Source organism: Ochotona curzoniae, unplaced genomic scaffold (genome assembly GCF_017591425.1).
Source record: "Ochotona curzoniae isolate NIBS_2020 unplaced genomic scaffold, NIBS_Ocur_1.0 contig_883, whole genome shotgun sequence".
Taxonomy (NCBI): domain Eukaryota; kingdom Metazoa; phylum Chordata; class Mammalia; order Lagomorpha; family Ochotonidae; genus Ochotona; species Ochotona curzoniae.
In genome coordinates, this window is record NW_024466599.1 from 37,187,373 (window position 1) to 37,204,306 (window position 16,934).

Genomic DNA, 16,934 nt, shown 5'->3' on the forward strand with positions numbered 1-16,934 from the left:
TGATCCTACTACCTGCCTTTAACAAAGATAATAAAATCATTCAGGCCATAACAGATTGCATTGTATGTCATATCAGTGCTCAGTTTTTAAGCTTTGGTGTCATTAATGGTAATATGAGGGGTCTTTAGGCTGGTATGGTTAGAACCTGGCAGTATGTGGTGAAATGAACAACAAATGAATAATGGTTCTTGTGTGATGATGGGGTGTGAGTGCCTTCTTGTCCAGTGTCAGGCTTTCTGTAACATGCTTTTATTTTGTAACATAACCAAACATAACAGAAATTGATAGTGAAGGTGAGTCAGAAGACTGCATTTCAGGCTCCGCCACTACCTGAAGACTCTTGTAAGTGACTCAAGTTGCACAGCAGGAATTAGAGGATCTCTTTCTGTCCACAGTCTAAAAAGTAAAACATGGTATGTTCTGATGGACACAGCTTTTAAAACAATCATAAATGCTTTCTGTGTAGAGCTCATGAATGCCTGAGATTCCTTGTTCTGTTCTGCCCATGTATTTATTTTGGAGGCAGTGATATCCAGGTAGGTTTTCTCTTCCCCATCAGTTTCTTTGAAAAAGAAAATATATCCAAGACCCTAGAAGCAGCAGGTGGTCATTTTGCTCTGATAATCTATCCTTTTCCCCCATTCTTATCCCTGACATTTCTTAACCTTGAATTCACAGGATCAGCTCAGTTTTCCTTCTCTCCCTGCAGTTACCTAAAATCAGTGAGAAATCATTGAATACAGGTGGTTAAAGCAAAAAAAAAAAAAAAAGGAAGCAAATAGAAGCCCTTTTCTTTTGTGCACCCTTCAGGTATACCTGGTGATACCCAGACCAGCCAGTTTTGAGCAGATTGTAAAAGAATGAGCTGTAAACTCAAGCTAGGATCTCCTGACTTGCTTCCCTCAGTTACAGTAATCATGGAATCCAACAAGACTGGAACCCTCTAGGTTCTTGCTCTGTGACTGCCCAGAGAGCCATGGGCTGCACAAGCTGAAAGGGTGGTGCCTTGTACAGACAGAGGATGAGGACCCACAAACAGATAGCTCTCCTCGGCAGGTAACAGAGGAGCCCTCAACATGTGGGTGCAGGAGCGAGGCGACATGCACCAGACAACACTGGAGATTGGCTCTAGGCTGTAGAGATGAATCTGGGGGCATCAGCTTATTGGCTGCCATCTACCCTTCTTATTGTCATCATCCCTGTTGCATGATGCGCCATGCATTCTGGTGAATTCCTGCTAACATGTCACTGCAATAGCCTGTAATACCAATCAAGCCATGGCCTCTCTTGAGTTTTAAAGGAAAGTCTGTTAAAGTGTAATTTAATTTTTGTTTTATTTACTGATGTAAGAGGCAGAGAGAGAAGTAGAAAGAGAGGCAAACTGCTCCCCACTGCTGGCTTCCTTCAGCAGATGCCTGAAACTGCAGCAGGGGTTTCACTGAGGAGCCAGAGATGCAGTCCAGGACTCCCACGGGGGAGCTGGGGTCCAGTGATTGAGCCATCACCACTGCCTTTCGAGGGTCTGCATTAGCAGGAAGCTGGAGTCAGAGCTGGTGCTAGACACTGAACCCAGGCACTCCAGCATGGATCGTGGATTTCCTGATCAGCATCTTCACATTTTTAGAGAATTCCCGGAGAGTCTGACTTGTTTTCTTGTCTGTCAGACCAGATTCCAACAGTGACACTGTAAGACAAGGAGTTCCATCATGCTCAAAGAATTTCACTGTCTCTGAGCATGAAATCCAGACATTTTTCTGTGACCCGCCAGGCCCCAGGTGACCTCAGCTCATAGCATCTTGCCTTTAGCCTTATCTTTCCTTGGCAGGCTAAGATTATTCCCTCCTCAGGGCATTTACGCTTGCTGGGACTCAACCTGAGAAGCTTCTGCTGCAGCTTTGCTCCTGCGTGCCATTTAACATGTGGGTCTTAGTTCACATGCCACCTTCCCAGAGGGGCCCAGTGTGATCCCACAGGGACTTAGTCATATACCTAGCTTTTTTCTTCATGTCATTTATCAGGATATTGTCTGGTTTTGTTTATTCATTCTCTGGCATTCCTCACCAGAATCTCATTGTTTTCAGAGAGGGTACTTTGGTCTGGGTCACTCATCACTGTAACACCAAATGCCAAGTGCACTGGCTGGCATGGTCTGCATTTAGTGACTATTTGCAAATCAAATGGATGGTGAAATAAAATCTGAGACTATCAATTGCTAACCACAAAGCCTTCCATTAGTGTCTCCACCAACCCCTGGCCAGACCTACTACCCCACCCAGGCTGGTCAGAGAGCTGCCAAGCCCAGGCTTACAGAGGAGTAGGCAAGCTCAGCAGATCCTTCCACTCCACCCTGTGGTTGCTGCCCGCATTGGGCTGGCACAGCCCCCTTGTCAGAGCCCTGCATCCTTCCTTAGCACCTTGAGGAAGGGAAGGGTGAGGGGCCGATGTCTCTGGGGTCTGAGCAGGCTGCACATTTGTCACCTGTAGCCCAGGCGCACAGCAGTTGGGCTTTGGAGCTTCTTTTGGATACTTGCTCACTGTCTACACTCAGCTGCTGATAGCATATGGAATCTTGGTCCCCTGCAGGCCATGTCTTTCAGTGACAGCATTTTTACTGTGGACTGTGAAAATGTTGTCATGTATAGTTTCCTTTAACCTTACTGACACAGGCTGGAAATGTTAAATAACATCCCATCTTGTGGAAGAGTGATGCTGTCCTGCTTGTGCCAGGATACGTCCTCTGAGCAGTGGATGCTTCTGTTGTCTTTGGAACAGTTCCTGGATCAATAAAGTTAAATTTAAGGTTTGGGGAGATACGAAAATAGAACTTTTCAGACCCATATCTTTGCTACTTAGTAGTTCAATGATTTTGTTGAATCATTAAACTCTGTTCTCTTTGGCTATTTTAAACCCAAATGGGGTAGTCAGGAGGCTTGGTAAATTATATTCTTCAAATTTTTAGGTTAAATTATAATAAGGATGGAAATACTATTTCAGCTTTGGGTCTGGGTCCTTATCCACAGTCCCAGTGATTATAGTGTGATGTTTTTCTCTTCTCAAAACTATTAAACTTGCTCCTGTAACCTTAAACTTGTATGTAACTGAGAACTGTTAAAATAGATTTCCTGGATGCAGTGACAATCACATTGTCGATAAAGAGGCCTGGTAAAATTGCAGGCTTGTTTGTTTTAACCAGAGCTTTTGTTTTCCAAAACACAAATTTTGTTAGAAAGTTTGAGTTTTAGAAAGCAAAGAAATGTACCTTTGTTTCCTCACCAGTTCTGAATTAAAGCCTAACTTTTGGGTCTCAGCTTTCGCATGCTGCCTATGCATTTCCTTTGCCTTCAGTTTGTGTTGGAGACCAGACCAGCTGGCAAGAGTACCAAAGTGTTTAAGTGTGGTGGAAGGATGTAGAAATTTCCTCTCAAAATTGAGGAAAAGATTTGTGATCAGTTATTTGTTAAGCTGTGGAAAATATATGGAATAAAATCGACTGTATGAGGGCCCAGCACAATGGCTCAATGGCTAAATCCTCACCTTGAAAGCACCTGAATTCCCCTACAGGCACTGGTTCGTGTCCCAATTTCTTTTCCTATCCAGCTCCCTGGCTGCGGCCTAGAAAAACAGTAGAGGATGGCCCAATGCCTCGAGACCTTGTATCCAAGTGAGAGAGGAGGCTCCTGGCTTCAAATCAGCTTAGTTCCAGCCATTGTGGCCATTTGGGGAGTGAATCAGTGGATGGAAGATCTTTCCCTCTTTCTCTCCTTCTCTTCATAAATCTAATAGATAAACATTTTTTTAAAAAAAAAAAAGTTAACCGTTTTAATCATATGCACAGGTACACTTCAGTAACATTAAATACATTCATATTGCTTTGAAACTGTTATCTCCTTCTGCACAACTTTTCTCATCTTGCAAAGCTATGCATCTGTCTAACAGTAACTCTGTGTCTTCCTCCCTCTGCCACAGCAACTGCCCTTCTGCTTTTAAAATTATTTACTTGCTTGCTTGCTTATTTGAAAGGCAGAGGTAGAGAACAAGTGAGTAATCCTCGTTTGACTCCCCAAATTCCTCCAGCAGTGAGGGCCAGGTCAGGCCAAAGCCAGGAGTCAGGAACCCCATCCAGGTCTCCCAGTGAGTGACAGGGGCATAAGTGCTTGGGCCATCATCCACTGCCTCCCAGGCACATCAGTAGGAAGTTGGTTAGGAAACACAGAGCAGCCAGTACATGAACTGGCACTCTGATATGAGATATGGGTATCCCAAGAAGCTGCTTAGCCTGTTGCACCACAACTCTTACTATCACTGTTTGATTTTCCATCCCTGGGTTTTACTAATGTGGGCACCTCATAGAAGTAGAATCTTGCAGTACAAAGGAACTTCAGAAACTCTAAGGAAACATGGAATGAAAAGAAAAGTTTTATTTGGGTACAATAATTTTGAAATCCAACACTAGGTTTTTTTGTTGTAATATCTACTTTCCACATAACTTTTTAAAGATTCCTTGTGTTTGCCCTTTCACAACTGATTTAGCATAATGTCTTTAAAACTTCTTATATGTTAAAGCATATGTCAGGATTTCTTTTCTACAATTTGATCTCATTCAGTTATATGTATATATCAATTTTTTAAGCCAGAGTATCTTTTAAAATGTAACTATTGATTTGTGTTTATTGGAAAGACAGATCAGATTTACAGAGAGAAGCAAAAGTAGAAGAAAGATCTTCCATCCGCTAGTTCACCCCCCAGATAGCCTCAATGGCCAGAGCTGAGCAGATCTGAAGCCAGGAGTCAGTAACCTCCTCTGGCTCTCCCACATGGGTGCAGGGTCCCAAGGACTTGGGCCATCCTCTATTCTTTTCCCAGGCCATAAACAGGGAGTTAGAGGGGAAGTGGAGCAGCCAGGGTATGAACCAGTGCCCATATGAGATCCTGACACTTGAAAGGTAAAGATTGAGCCATTGTGCTGGACCCTACAATTTTTTTAGTTACTTATTTTATTTGAAAGAATACATAGAAAGAGAGAGACAAAGATCTCCCATCCTTCACTCCCTGAATGCCTGCAGCAGCCAAGCTTGGGCCAGGCTGAAGCCAGCAGCCAAGAATTCAGGGCAAGTCTCCCAGTTAGGTGTGGGAGACCAAAGTAATTGATCTGTCGCTTGCTGCCTCCTGGGCTGTGCAATAGCAGTGCTTGGGTAAAGTGAAAGCAAGGTAGTGAGGCACTGCAGTCTGGGGCTCCTCAAGCAGCATCTTAGCTCCTGAGCCATGCTGTGTTACCGCTGTCTATCTTTTCATCTGTTCTTAGGCTCTTGGATTGCTTCCAGCTTTTAGCTCTTGTGACTAATGCCACTATAATCAGAAATGAACAAACATAAATATCTCTTTGAGGCATTCTCATTCTGTGGAGTATATGCCCAGAAATTAGATTTCTGGATCATAGGGTGATTCTATTAATTTTTGTATATTCACCCAATCGTTTGCCACAAAAGGCTGTACTACTGCAGAAACAATTTTTGTGATTCTCCAAAACTCGACATCAGTCTTGACATCAGTGTTTCACAAGCCTGAGCAAGAATGTACTACTTGCCCCGTAAGTGCTGCTTCCTAGAATTAGACACTTTGAATCTATGTGCATGCCTCTTGGTTTATGGTGGTCCGGCAGTTTTTAAAAAGTTGGGATAGAAAAGCCATGTTTTCTTCCTGGTCTGTTGTTGGTGTGAGCCTTGTCCCCACGGCTGTTTGCTTAACATCTCACTCGCTTCTGCCTGCCATCTTACGGCATTTAAAAACAAAAAAGATCAAAAATAGTTTGTCTTGACTTTTGAAAGCTTGTCTTGCAGTTTTAACTTTTGACTTTTGTTTTCTACTTGCTGATGTCACATGTGGTTGAATGCCTGGTTTCTCAATGATAGGAATTACTTTGAGCTACTAGACAATACCTCTCATCACAAGACTTCAGGGCTTATACCAAGTCAGACAGTATGTTAATTTCCAAGCCACAGAGTTGTAACATCCACATCCTCTCTTTGGTGAGCTCATTCCATGCTCTTCCATGTTTATCAGTTCAAACTTGGCTGCTTCTCGCATTTGTCTTCCTAATTAGGACTGGAATGGGTTTCAGGCAAATCCCAATTTTTAATAAGTATAAATAGGTATCTGTCCTTATATTTTAGAGGAGTGGTCACAACTTTGTATATCTTAGTCTTGTGTTAGGATTTTTTTAAATTATTTTTTAAAGATTTGTCTTATATATTTTGAATGCAGGGTTACATACATAGAGACAGGGAGAGGGGGAAATGTGTGTGTGTGTGTGAGAGAGAGAGAGAAAAAAAAGAGAGGGAGCACTTCCATCCATCAATTCACTCTCCAAATGGCTGCAAGGACTGGGGCTGGGCTAAGTTGAAGCACGGAGCCTGGAGCTTCATCTAGGTCTCCCGTGTGAATAGAAGAACCCAAGCACTTGGGCCAGCTTCTGCTGTTTTCCCAGGTGAGTTAACAAGGAGCTGGATGAGAAGTAGAGCAATCAAGACTCCAAGTGGCATCCATTTGGGCTGCCAGGATTGTGTTATATGTATTGTTTAACTTTAATCATTTGGTTTATCTAGATTTCCCATATTTTCTGCAATAAATGTGTGTTACTTTCATTACAAAATAAAAAATAATAGAACTTTATTATTATTTTCATATAAGAAGCAAGCTTAGATCTTTGCCCACATGTGCACCCTGCTGTCATGGCTATCCCTTTCTGGGTCAAGTGTGCATGAATGGTGTATTGAGTCAGCTCCCTAAACTTGCCAAAGCCTGCTGCCACAGGGCCTGCTTAGACCCTCCCCTGTAGTTATTTTCAGTTAGGACTTCTACTTTCGTATGTTCTTCTCTTAAGCAACTGTTTTGACCTTTAGTTTCCCCCTTTATGCTGGATGGTTGACTTTGAGGGTATATATGGCCTTTATGTTTGCTTTAATTTTTGTCAATAGGCAATATAGATTCAGAGAGAGTAAAAGATTTGCCCGAAGCGTCATGCAAACTTATGCCTCCGGTCTTTTGATATCTTTCTTTACACTCTATTAGACCATGCTCCCTACGGCCCAGAAATTCTTTTTATCCTGTTCATGGACCAAAGTATTTCAGTAACATTTGAAACCCCACCCATATGCATTGTTTACTTACAGGCCTTCCTGCAGCTGAAAGCCCCCTTAGCTGCCTAGTCATCTTTTTTAGAAGTTAGTTCTCCTTTATATACAAAAGCAACTTAGTTTGATTAGACACACACATTGTGATGAATATGGCTATCTAGTCCTAACAAGCAACCCTTCCAGATCATTCTTGTCTGCTATTTATAGGTGAGAAAACTAATACTTAGGAAAGTTAAGTAACTTAAATTGAGCCTTTTTTATTCTTTCATGTTACTTCTTTATTTTCGAGTATTTGCAGACCCCAAGTAAAGTCCTAAAAAACATAGCATCACAGAAGGTAAGGCAAATAGAAGAGCACCCTCACCAAACACAGGTATCCTTTTAGCACCACACAGATGCATGCAGAGGTACTTATGCATATGCACACATTTACAGTCTGGAGTCATAAGCACATGTACACAAATCCTCATTTCAAATTTGATGTCAAAACAACAACAATAAAAAAACAGACAACCTAGGAACTGATAGAAAAATGGACAGTTTTCTTCTATCAGACTTATGTGTCGCTTTTTCACATATACTAAAATATGGTGTCCGTGGGTTGTGATTCTAACAGGGAGCTGGAACAATTCTTATTAAATGTTTCTTGGGGTGATTACATGCAATCTATGAATATATGCTGGGTTTCCTTGATCTGTCACCTTGACTAATTGAGAGCAAGAGTGTGAGTCTGTACATTTCAGGTTCACACTGACCTGGGAGAGGGTGTGTGTGTGTGTGCGTGCGCGCGCACGCCTGTGTGTGTCTGTGTGTCTAGAGAAGCGATTTCCCATGATTCATGCAAGATTTACTTTAAAAGCCCTGGGTTATTATATATCCGTAAGTCATTATATGTTGAGGTGGTACATGATCCAGAGTTTGAATCTTGGAGAGGGAGGGATGGAAATATGGTTATCTTCTTAGACTGGACCTATAAAATACATGAAATCTATTCTCTTTATATTAATAAAAATTTTTCAAGAGTTGAAACATTGGATCTAGTGCTGTTGCTTTTTAAGTTCAGCTGCTGCCTGCAAAACCAGGCATCCCTCATGGAGCAGTTTGAGTCCCAGGTGCTCCACTTCTACTCCAGCTCCCTGCTAATGCACCTGGGAAAGCAACAGAAGAGGGTCCAGGAGCCTTGGCTCCTGAATACATGTGGGAAACCAAGTAACCATTTCAGGATCCTGGCTTTGACCTGACCCAGCCCCAGCCCAGGCCCTGTGACCATTTGGGAAATGAACTCACAGATGAAAGGTGTCTTTCTCTGTCTTCTCCCAAGAAGTTGGAATCTTAAAGTACATGTCTGGTAAAAGAGAAATCAAACACACCAAAACCACTTTTGGCAGTTTCCTATATTAGTCACTCTTTTCTCCGTGCCATTCTTCCTTGTGCCATTGACTGTAGAATGCTTTTAATAAACCTGTGAGATAAACAATGGATTAATATGAGGGATGTCAGGGTCAGCCCGTGATGGAGATGGGAGGCCTCCGGGCTCCAAGATTTATAGACTCTCAGCATCATATAGCCTTCTTCTTGCCTCATGTTATATTCGGTTCCCAAATTCTTCATCTACAGTACGAGTGGGAAAACATCTCTCCTAGAGGCCACTTATGCAGAATCATTTGGTCTGGACTTTCCAAGGGAACTGTAGGCAAGCCTTGAATTTCACTGAATTTATAGCAGGATAATTTTTAAATTGGTACTTCTGTATGGCCCATGCATGATATAAATATCCAAATAACCCTTTGTTCCTCATCCCCAATTTATAGTGGCCAAAATGACATTATTTCTAAATGTGATCTGTTGTAAGAAACATTACATTTTAAAGCAATCAAAGCCTTAGTTAAGCCTGAAAAAGGACTCTCCAGTGTGTGGTAGAATATCTGAGTCTTTGTTGTAGCTAATTCTCTTACTTGCTGTGAGATCTTGGACACACTGCTTTTTGCCTTTCTTGATCTAGTTTTTTCATGCATAACTGAGAAGGCTAAATTGGGAAGGATTTGTATTTCCTCCCAGTGCCAGCATGCCTTTAAAAACTTAACCGTTGTGCTTGGTACTGTGTCCCTGGGAACTCATCTTTATGCTGTTGGAAACAGGCAGTTCCTGCAGGGAATTTGAAGATGAGTCCAGGTTCTACCATGCTTTATCTGATCCCTATTTCCTGAACTGTGCTGGTGTTCCCAATTTGAGAGAAAAATCTGTATGTAACTTTTTAACTAAGACAGTATGTGGCATATACCCTTCCCATTCCTCTATTCTTCTGTCGAGAGCCATTCTGTGCTGATGAAAGGGACCCTTTCTGAGGGTTAAGCCCTTGTTGTGATGGTAACTGGAAGGCAGCCATTGAAGAGCTGGGGGCCATTCTGTATCGGAAGAGTGATGGGACCTCTGAGCATGTTGGCCTCCTGACACTGGTGGTCTTCTCCCAGGCTTTACTCTGTCCTCTGCTTCTGCTTCCCACATTGCCAAGTGAACACAGATGACTCACAAACAGCCTGCTTCTGTAGGTTCAGTCAGGAAGTAAGCTTCCTTAAATTTGACACGTTAGCCCCAACCCTACTCCATTCCATTTCGACCAACAACGTGCATGTATTTGTGTGTACACAGGTACTTTTTTTTTTTACCTACTTACATGCTTTCTGCTAGGGGCCACTAAAGGAATTAGATTCTTGTTGAAGTACTTGACATATTCCAGCTAATCTTTCATCTTCCCCCATCAAACCAAAAGACACAGGAGTGGCAGAGACCTGACAAGGAGCCTGGGAATTGAGGCTACAGAGGTTAATAAGACACCCTCTCTGCCTTTAGTCACATTGTCAGGACTACAAGAGAAGTGAGAGCCATCTGCTCCAGCAGTATCTTAATGTGTCAGGGAGGGTGTGGAGAAGGCTTAGAGGAGGTGGGGGAGCTGTCTTCATGTGACAGGTGAGGAGGTAATGTGAGAGGAAGGAACTGCACCGTGGTCGCAGTGCATCACCAGACGATAGAATCCGAATTCTGAAAGACTGTTAGCCTGAGTTTTTTACACCTGGGCAAACAGCTAGATGAATGATGAGCAAGTAGTTAATTTGGAATCTTTAATTTTTTTATCCATTGCATCACAGAATTGCAGATACGTAAGTGCTAAATGAGTTGAGCAAATTGCATTTTTTTGAATGAGTTTTTGGAGGAAGAATGAAAAGTGTTCGTGATAATGGAGACTTCATAAGAAAACTGTCTTCCATCAAAGATAGTTGAACATCTTGCTTTATAATAAAATATGTTCAGTGCAAGATTAACACTGATGTGAGATTATACCTGTATAGCATGGATCCTGCCCTACTGGTTTTCTCCCCTGCTATTGAGAAGTTCCTTTTTTCTTTGCTTTCATCAGTGAAAATCAGATGTGAGATATAGCGTATTGTCAGTTAATTCAAAGATAGTCACATTCCGTTTACCCCAAAGTTGGGGAATTGACTTTATATGTAAAAAAAATTTCTTCTTCTGCAGTGTGTTCATCATTCTCAAGTTAGTTATCTTGCCAAGACACTAAAATCTAATCTTTAGTTGGATGTGTGCAGTTATGAATCACCTAAGATTTGCTTCCTATGCTTCCATGAATATTAGTTTATTTGATGCTTATCTCAGTTCCCAGCGACCTAGAAGATTACAAAGCCATTAAAATGTTTCATACAGATACTGAACTTTGTTTCTCAAGCAGACTCTTTAATTATACTTTTATCAAAATGGCATTTTATTTCTGTAATAGAAAAAAAAACATTGCTGACATGTCTTTTACTAGGAAGTTATACAATTTGTGACCTCTGTCTCAAGTAACAGGAAGTATGAACTCTAAATTCATTCCTTCCTGTAAGATTCTGTGATTCATGACTTTGTTTCAAGTTAATATTCTACTTTTAATAGGTTAAAGGTTAATAGAGGATTACTGGGCCCTGCACGGTGGCCTAGCAGCTAAAGTCCTCACTTTGAACACACCGGGATCCCATGTGGGCACTGATTCTAATCCCAGTGGTCCCACTTCCCATCCAGCTCCCTTCTTGTGGCCTGGGAAAGCATTCAAGGATGACCCAAAGCTTTGGGACCCTGTACCTGCATGGGAGACCCAGAGGAAGCTCCTGGCTCCTGGCTTCAGATTGACTCAGCTCTGGCCATTGCAGTCACTTGGGGTGTGAATCATAGGATGGAACATCTTCCTCTCTGTCTCTCCTCCTTCTGTTTATCTGACTTTGCAATGAAAATAAATAAATCTTTTTAAAAAATAGTGGATTACTGATGGATCCAGGCTAAAGGAATTATTTTGGAAGGAATCTCTGTGTGTGCACATTATCATAGTTAACAGAGGTGATAAATGTGTTGTCTTCTCATGTCTTTTAATGTCTTGGCCAGAAGACAGGCACAGTGTCACAGTCTATCTGCAGGCTTAAGTGAATTAGTGAAATTTGACTGTGGAATAGGAATAATTGAGTACCAGCCTATCACAGATGCACAGTTGCTAGTTAATAAATAGCTTGTGAGGTTAACATTGTTGTGGGTGAATGGATTCTCTCTGAGTTATAAACTGTGTTTAAATACAAGTTAATCATAAAAGAGAGTCAAAACTAAGTCCAGGACGAGAAATGAATTTTCAATGACGTGTATAGAAGCTATGGCAATTTTATTGTTTAATAGTTAAAACCTGAAATAGTCACAGGTCTGTTAACTGGTAAATGGACCAAAATGTGGTACATCCATACAGTGGAACACTACTCAGGGTGAAACAGAATGGACTGCTAATGCATAGTGCAGAATGGACAGATCTCAACACAGTTACACAAATGAGAACTACACACAAAAGACCACATACTATATGGTTCCCTTTGTAGAAAATTCTGGAAACGCAAATCTATAGGACCAGAAAACAGATCCAGGATTGTGAGCATTTAGGGAGAGAGGAAGCATCGACTGTGAAGGGGCACAGGGGAACTTTTTAGAGCATTGGAACTGTTCTAACTCACTACGTTACAGGTGATTATATTAATATACATGTAATTGGATTGTATGTGCTTAAACTTCGTGACTTTCATTATATGTAAATTATACCTCAAAAGCAAACCTATGACAGCATCTTGAAGGCAATACAAATAAATGCTTTGGTTGGGAAAGTAATCTTTTTTAAACTTTAAATTTTGAGAGCCTATTATTAACAATTTACTAACAGTAGTCATTTTTATGGTGAAGCTGTATCAAATGTTGACTTCTAAAACGTCTTAGGAAATGGTGAAAGATCTGCTTGCTTTAATCTCACTGCACTTTTACTTTTTCTTTGCCTCTCTGCCCAATCCAGAAAAACTAATTGAGGGACTCAAATCACCTGACACTTCTCTTCTGCTCCCTGACCTCTTGCCTATGACAGATCCTTTTGGTAGCGCTGCCGAGGCTGTGATTGGTAATGTCATTGTCTCTGTTTCTTTAGCTGTGCGTGGTGTGTGTGTGTGTGTGTGTGTGCACGTGCACACGTGCGTGCACATGCTTCAGGTGTGAGAAGTTCCTGGCTAACAGGAAAAGCTCTAGGGAAGAGCAGAGAACAAAGCCCCTTGGTTTTCCAGCCATGCCTGCGCTAACCAAGAAGGCAAGGCTCTGTGATCCCGCTTATGATCATTCCCAGGAAAGTGTTCTCTGTTTTCAGGAGCACAGCATTGTAATGTTTGTTTTTCTTAATAACCTAGAATTTCTCCTAAATGTGGAGGAATATAGAAACATTCACATATATATGGAAACTTAATGAAAGAAAGTTGGTTTCTTAGTAATCTTTATTGTGCTTTATGGAATTGAACAGATTCTTCTTTATAAGGACATGTACATCCCAAGTGCCAGTCACTTGACCCAGCGATGAAACCTTCTGAGAACCAACAGTGAGGACAGGACTGGGTCTGCATCCTGTTCTGCATTTTAACTTCACTGTACTCCAGCAGGAGGACAGCAGGTTCAAGGCTCCTGTATTCCAGGAGAGGCCAGTCATTCACAGTATAGTGATACCTTTGGACAAACTCAGAAATGCTGTAAACTCACGGAGGGTAGGCCTCCAGCTGCAGGAAATCCCCTGTTACAGAATGGGAACTTACATTACAACATAGGCTTTGACTTGGGTTAGTGGCCTTGCACAGCACACAGGATGTTTGCCCCCAGATTTGGCCTTTTAGGAAAGCAAAATTAACAGCCTGTCTCTTCTGATATAGAAAGGGTTTGCCAAGTGACTGATATTGTGAGAAGTAATTACCACTGAGTCTGTCCACAGCAGTTACTCTTGAACGTCCATGCTCAGGCAGGCAAAACAACAGAAATAATGGAAGTCACCTACAATGTCTTGTTTGGAACTGGCATTGTCACCTGTAGAAGAACAACTTCGCTGCATTCCCTCCAGAACTTTCTGACATCTTTTCCTGTACCCTCTCCTCTCCATTCTTAATGCTATGTTACAAAAGAAAAAGCTGATGTTGCTGTTGAGAGTCTCATACCAGGACTGGAGCCCCCAGCTCCCCAGCGCCTCCCATCTCAGACGGAATCGGTGACTTCCAACCGCACAGGTCAGTCAGGTGTCTTGCGGCTGCTGGGATTGGATGTTACCAGGGCTCTTCAAGCCACTTGTTCCACCTGTGGTAGATTATCCTGTGCTTATTTTGCAGCCCAGGCCCTAATTTTTCCTGGAGAATGGGTGACCTGCACTGTTGTTACAGGTCCAGCATCTGGACATGGGGTGGAAGGTTTCCTTACTAAAGAATTGAGTACTTTTGGAGTTCTTTGCAGGGTGGGCCTTGGATTTTTGGCTACAGTATTTTCTTATTCAAGATTGTGTTCGTTGGTGACAGGTGCCCTCTGCCTCCCCAGTTGTAAAATTCTGCTGAGGTGTGAGGTTGCCCTAAACTCCTCAGAGTTCCTATCACTGTCAGCAGGTGCACGAAACTTCCCTTTATATGGTGACATCCAGCCCACAGCCAGGAGCAATCAGCATTTCTAGGTGACTTGTTATATTATGGCACTGTTGTAATTTCTGCTGATTCAGCATTGCTTTCACTCTCATTTCAAAACTTTCTTAGGATGCCTTAACTACCCATAAATAACAGATTTGACAGCATTAACTCTTATTGAGTTCTTAATTACCTCAATAAAGTGAATAATTTTTTAACTTGGAGTAGAAACAATTACAGGTCTGGTAAAAGTGAAAAAGAAGTTACCCCAAAAGATGTTGTGGCTCCTTTTCCTTGACCTCATTTGCATGTTTCCTACTAGAAAACTCTCCCAGAACACAATTCCTGTATTAAAAATCTTGAACCATTAATTATGTTTTCCATTCTTTTACTGAAATTGAAGGGACACATTTTGCGCAGGACTTGGGGTTGACATCTGAAAGAAATGACATAATCTTATCACAGCCTGCTAATCAGTTTGGATACCACATTGTAGAATAGCTCTCTTCCATGAGTTTTTGGGGAAATTGAAACTGTAATTGCAAAGTCTTTTTTCTGAAATGATACCTGCTGAGAACTGAGTTTCCTAAATTATATTGGTGTCCAAATAACAGACTTATTTTTTTTTAAAAAAATCTCCTGGATTATAGGTAAATGATAACAGGAATTTAGAAATGCATGTTTCTGTAATAGAAACCCACGGAACTCAGCAAGTTTCTTTCGGTTTTCTTTCTCCCACTTGTGCTTGATTGTGTGTATGTAAATGCAGTAATGTAAAGGTTGAGCTCTAATCCCATGATGTTATTGTGTGTGCCATTTAATGCCATCACTGACTGGGGATGCTGTTGAACTGAACTCAGATTCTCTCACCGGGGAAGATTCCCTGCTTGATTGCTCTCTGCTTCCTAACCCTTCTACTGACCTTCTGGACGAGTTTGCCCCCATAGCGATCTCTGCTCCGGCCCATAAAGGTAAATTCTTTCTTCTTGTCAGGCCCACACATAGTAGGAGGACTGAAGAACTGCTGAGAGTTTTCCTTATCAAAAGTCTTGGCTAGTAAAGTCTTTTATCTACCTCTGTGTATGTAAGACTTGAGTTTGTACTCGTAGCCACTGTGCTGTAATAGCTTTCAGTAAGGATAATTTTAAAAGCTTAGAGAATAAATAAATGTAGAGAAAATAAAACTAATACAAACAAGAAAAATGAGAAGAAAGCTTTTGCTTTCTGGCAAGAAGCTGGTACACAGAGTATTCTGTGTGACACCTTTATACTCCTGGGCCACCCCTCAGCAACTGTGTTGGCCTTAGAACTTAAGATGGTTTTATCAACTCTCAATTCAGACCTTTTGAATAGCAATGCAATTAGCAACAACAACAACAAAAAACAGGTATTGTTCTTCAAATGCATCTATCAACAACGAACTTGTGAAAATTTTATGTTTTGGTATAAGTCATGATTGACTCTCTGTCTAATCTGCCATTTTCATTTCTTAGTCTTGGATTAGTATTGGTTTGAAACTGGCAGAGGCAGCTTGAGTTGAGTTCTGCTCATCATGCTTGGCTTGCTCTGCAGAGGCGTTTACTTTCTTATTTCTGTGCTTGAGAAGTAGAAATTAGCTTCCTAGGAGGATAGAATACATCAAAAAGCAAATTTTCAGGACATTAAAAAGGGGGCTTCCCTAAGATGACTAACAATAGTTAGCCCATGGTTTGCAGTATTAATAGCTGAGTTATGGTTTGGCTCCTGAAATAATGAAAATGTTTACTTCCATAGGCTGTGTAGAAAGAAGTTATCCATTTGAACAGTTAGTCTGATAGGACTGTGTTAACAGCAGTGTGTAATATAGAAGTATCACTTGCAAGACTCAACTAGCACTCACTGCAGGATCCCTTTAATTATCATGGAGAACAATCTACCAAACTTCTAGAGAGCTCAGGGCAAATGATCTTGGGCCCTGAAGTTCCCTGAAGCATCGGAGCTGTGTCAAAAGTCCTTGTTCCAAATCACAGAACAGTAAATCCTTCCAGAAGAATTTTTTAATCTTGTATATAGTAATTACTTCTTATAAGTTCTTTTAAGATTTTTAAAATATTGTTGGACCTCTACTCACTTGATAAAAATTACAAATGACTAATTCCAGTGTCTTTGGGATTTAGTGACATTGAAGAGCTACTTCACGGTGTTATAATTAATGGTCTTATAAATAGTAGAGAGGCTTTCACTAATTCCCCTTCCTTAGTTGTTTCTGAGATTCTTCACCAGACCAACTCTAAAGCAGCTTTCCCTGTATCACTCTGTTTGCCAATTTTGTTACTTTTATTTCAACTCAGAACAACAAATACCTGACCTTTAAAATCAATGGCTGTGCAGTGGGGAACTGTGTCTCCTTGGCATTCTGTCATTGCTAATCTCTGCTTCTGTTGTTTCTGCTTGTACACTCGCATTCTGTATTAAAGCTGCAGAAGATAGTAATCTCATCTCAGGTTTTGATGTCCCTGAGGGCTCGGACAAAGTCGCTGAAGATGAGTTTGACCCAATTCCTGTATTGATAACCAAAAACCCACAAGGTAAGCAAGAGGACGGGGAAAACAGAAGAGCTGAAGATGAGCTCTCGTCAAAATAGTAGTGTGCCTGATGTGCAGGAGAGGACTTTGGGGGTAATAACAGTCACTGACGGCTGGGCCGGAATAGATGGATGAGATAGATATGGAGATAGAAACTGCAAAGCTTGGCCGTGGTTTTTTTTTTTCCTCACTTATTAGCAAAAGGTAGTTTGCAGTTTTACTAAATGATAGCTTGTAACTTACAGAGTACC

The 16,934-nt window shown here is 41.4% G+C and overlaps 1 protein-coding gene across 3 annotated transcripts in view; it reads left to right on the forward strand.

Moving 5' to 3' along the window:
- The window catches only part of LOC121164901 (AP2-associated protein kinase 1), a 163,086-nt gene that overhangs the window by 134,560 nt on the left and 11,592 nt on the right, over positions 1-16,934 (forward strand). The window contains exons 18-21 of one of the 3 annotated variants that reach the window (XM_040993282.1): positions 12,499-12,600; positions 13,637-13,738; positions 14,980-15,090; positions 16,576-16,686. The exons of the other annotated variants lie outside the window; for them this stretch is intronic. Coding sequence (XP_040849216.1) covers positions 12,499-12,600; positions 13,637-13,738; positions 14,980-15,090; positions 16,576-16,686 — 426 coding nt within the window. The remainder of the gene's footprint in view (positions 1-12,498; positions 12,601-13,636; positions 13,739-14,979; positions 15,091-16,575; positions 16,687-16,934) is intronic. 3 annotated transcript variants of the gene reach the window in all.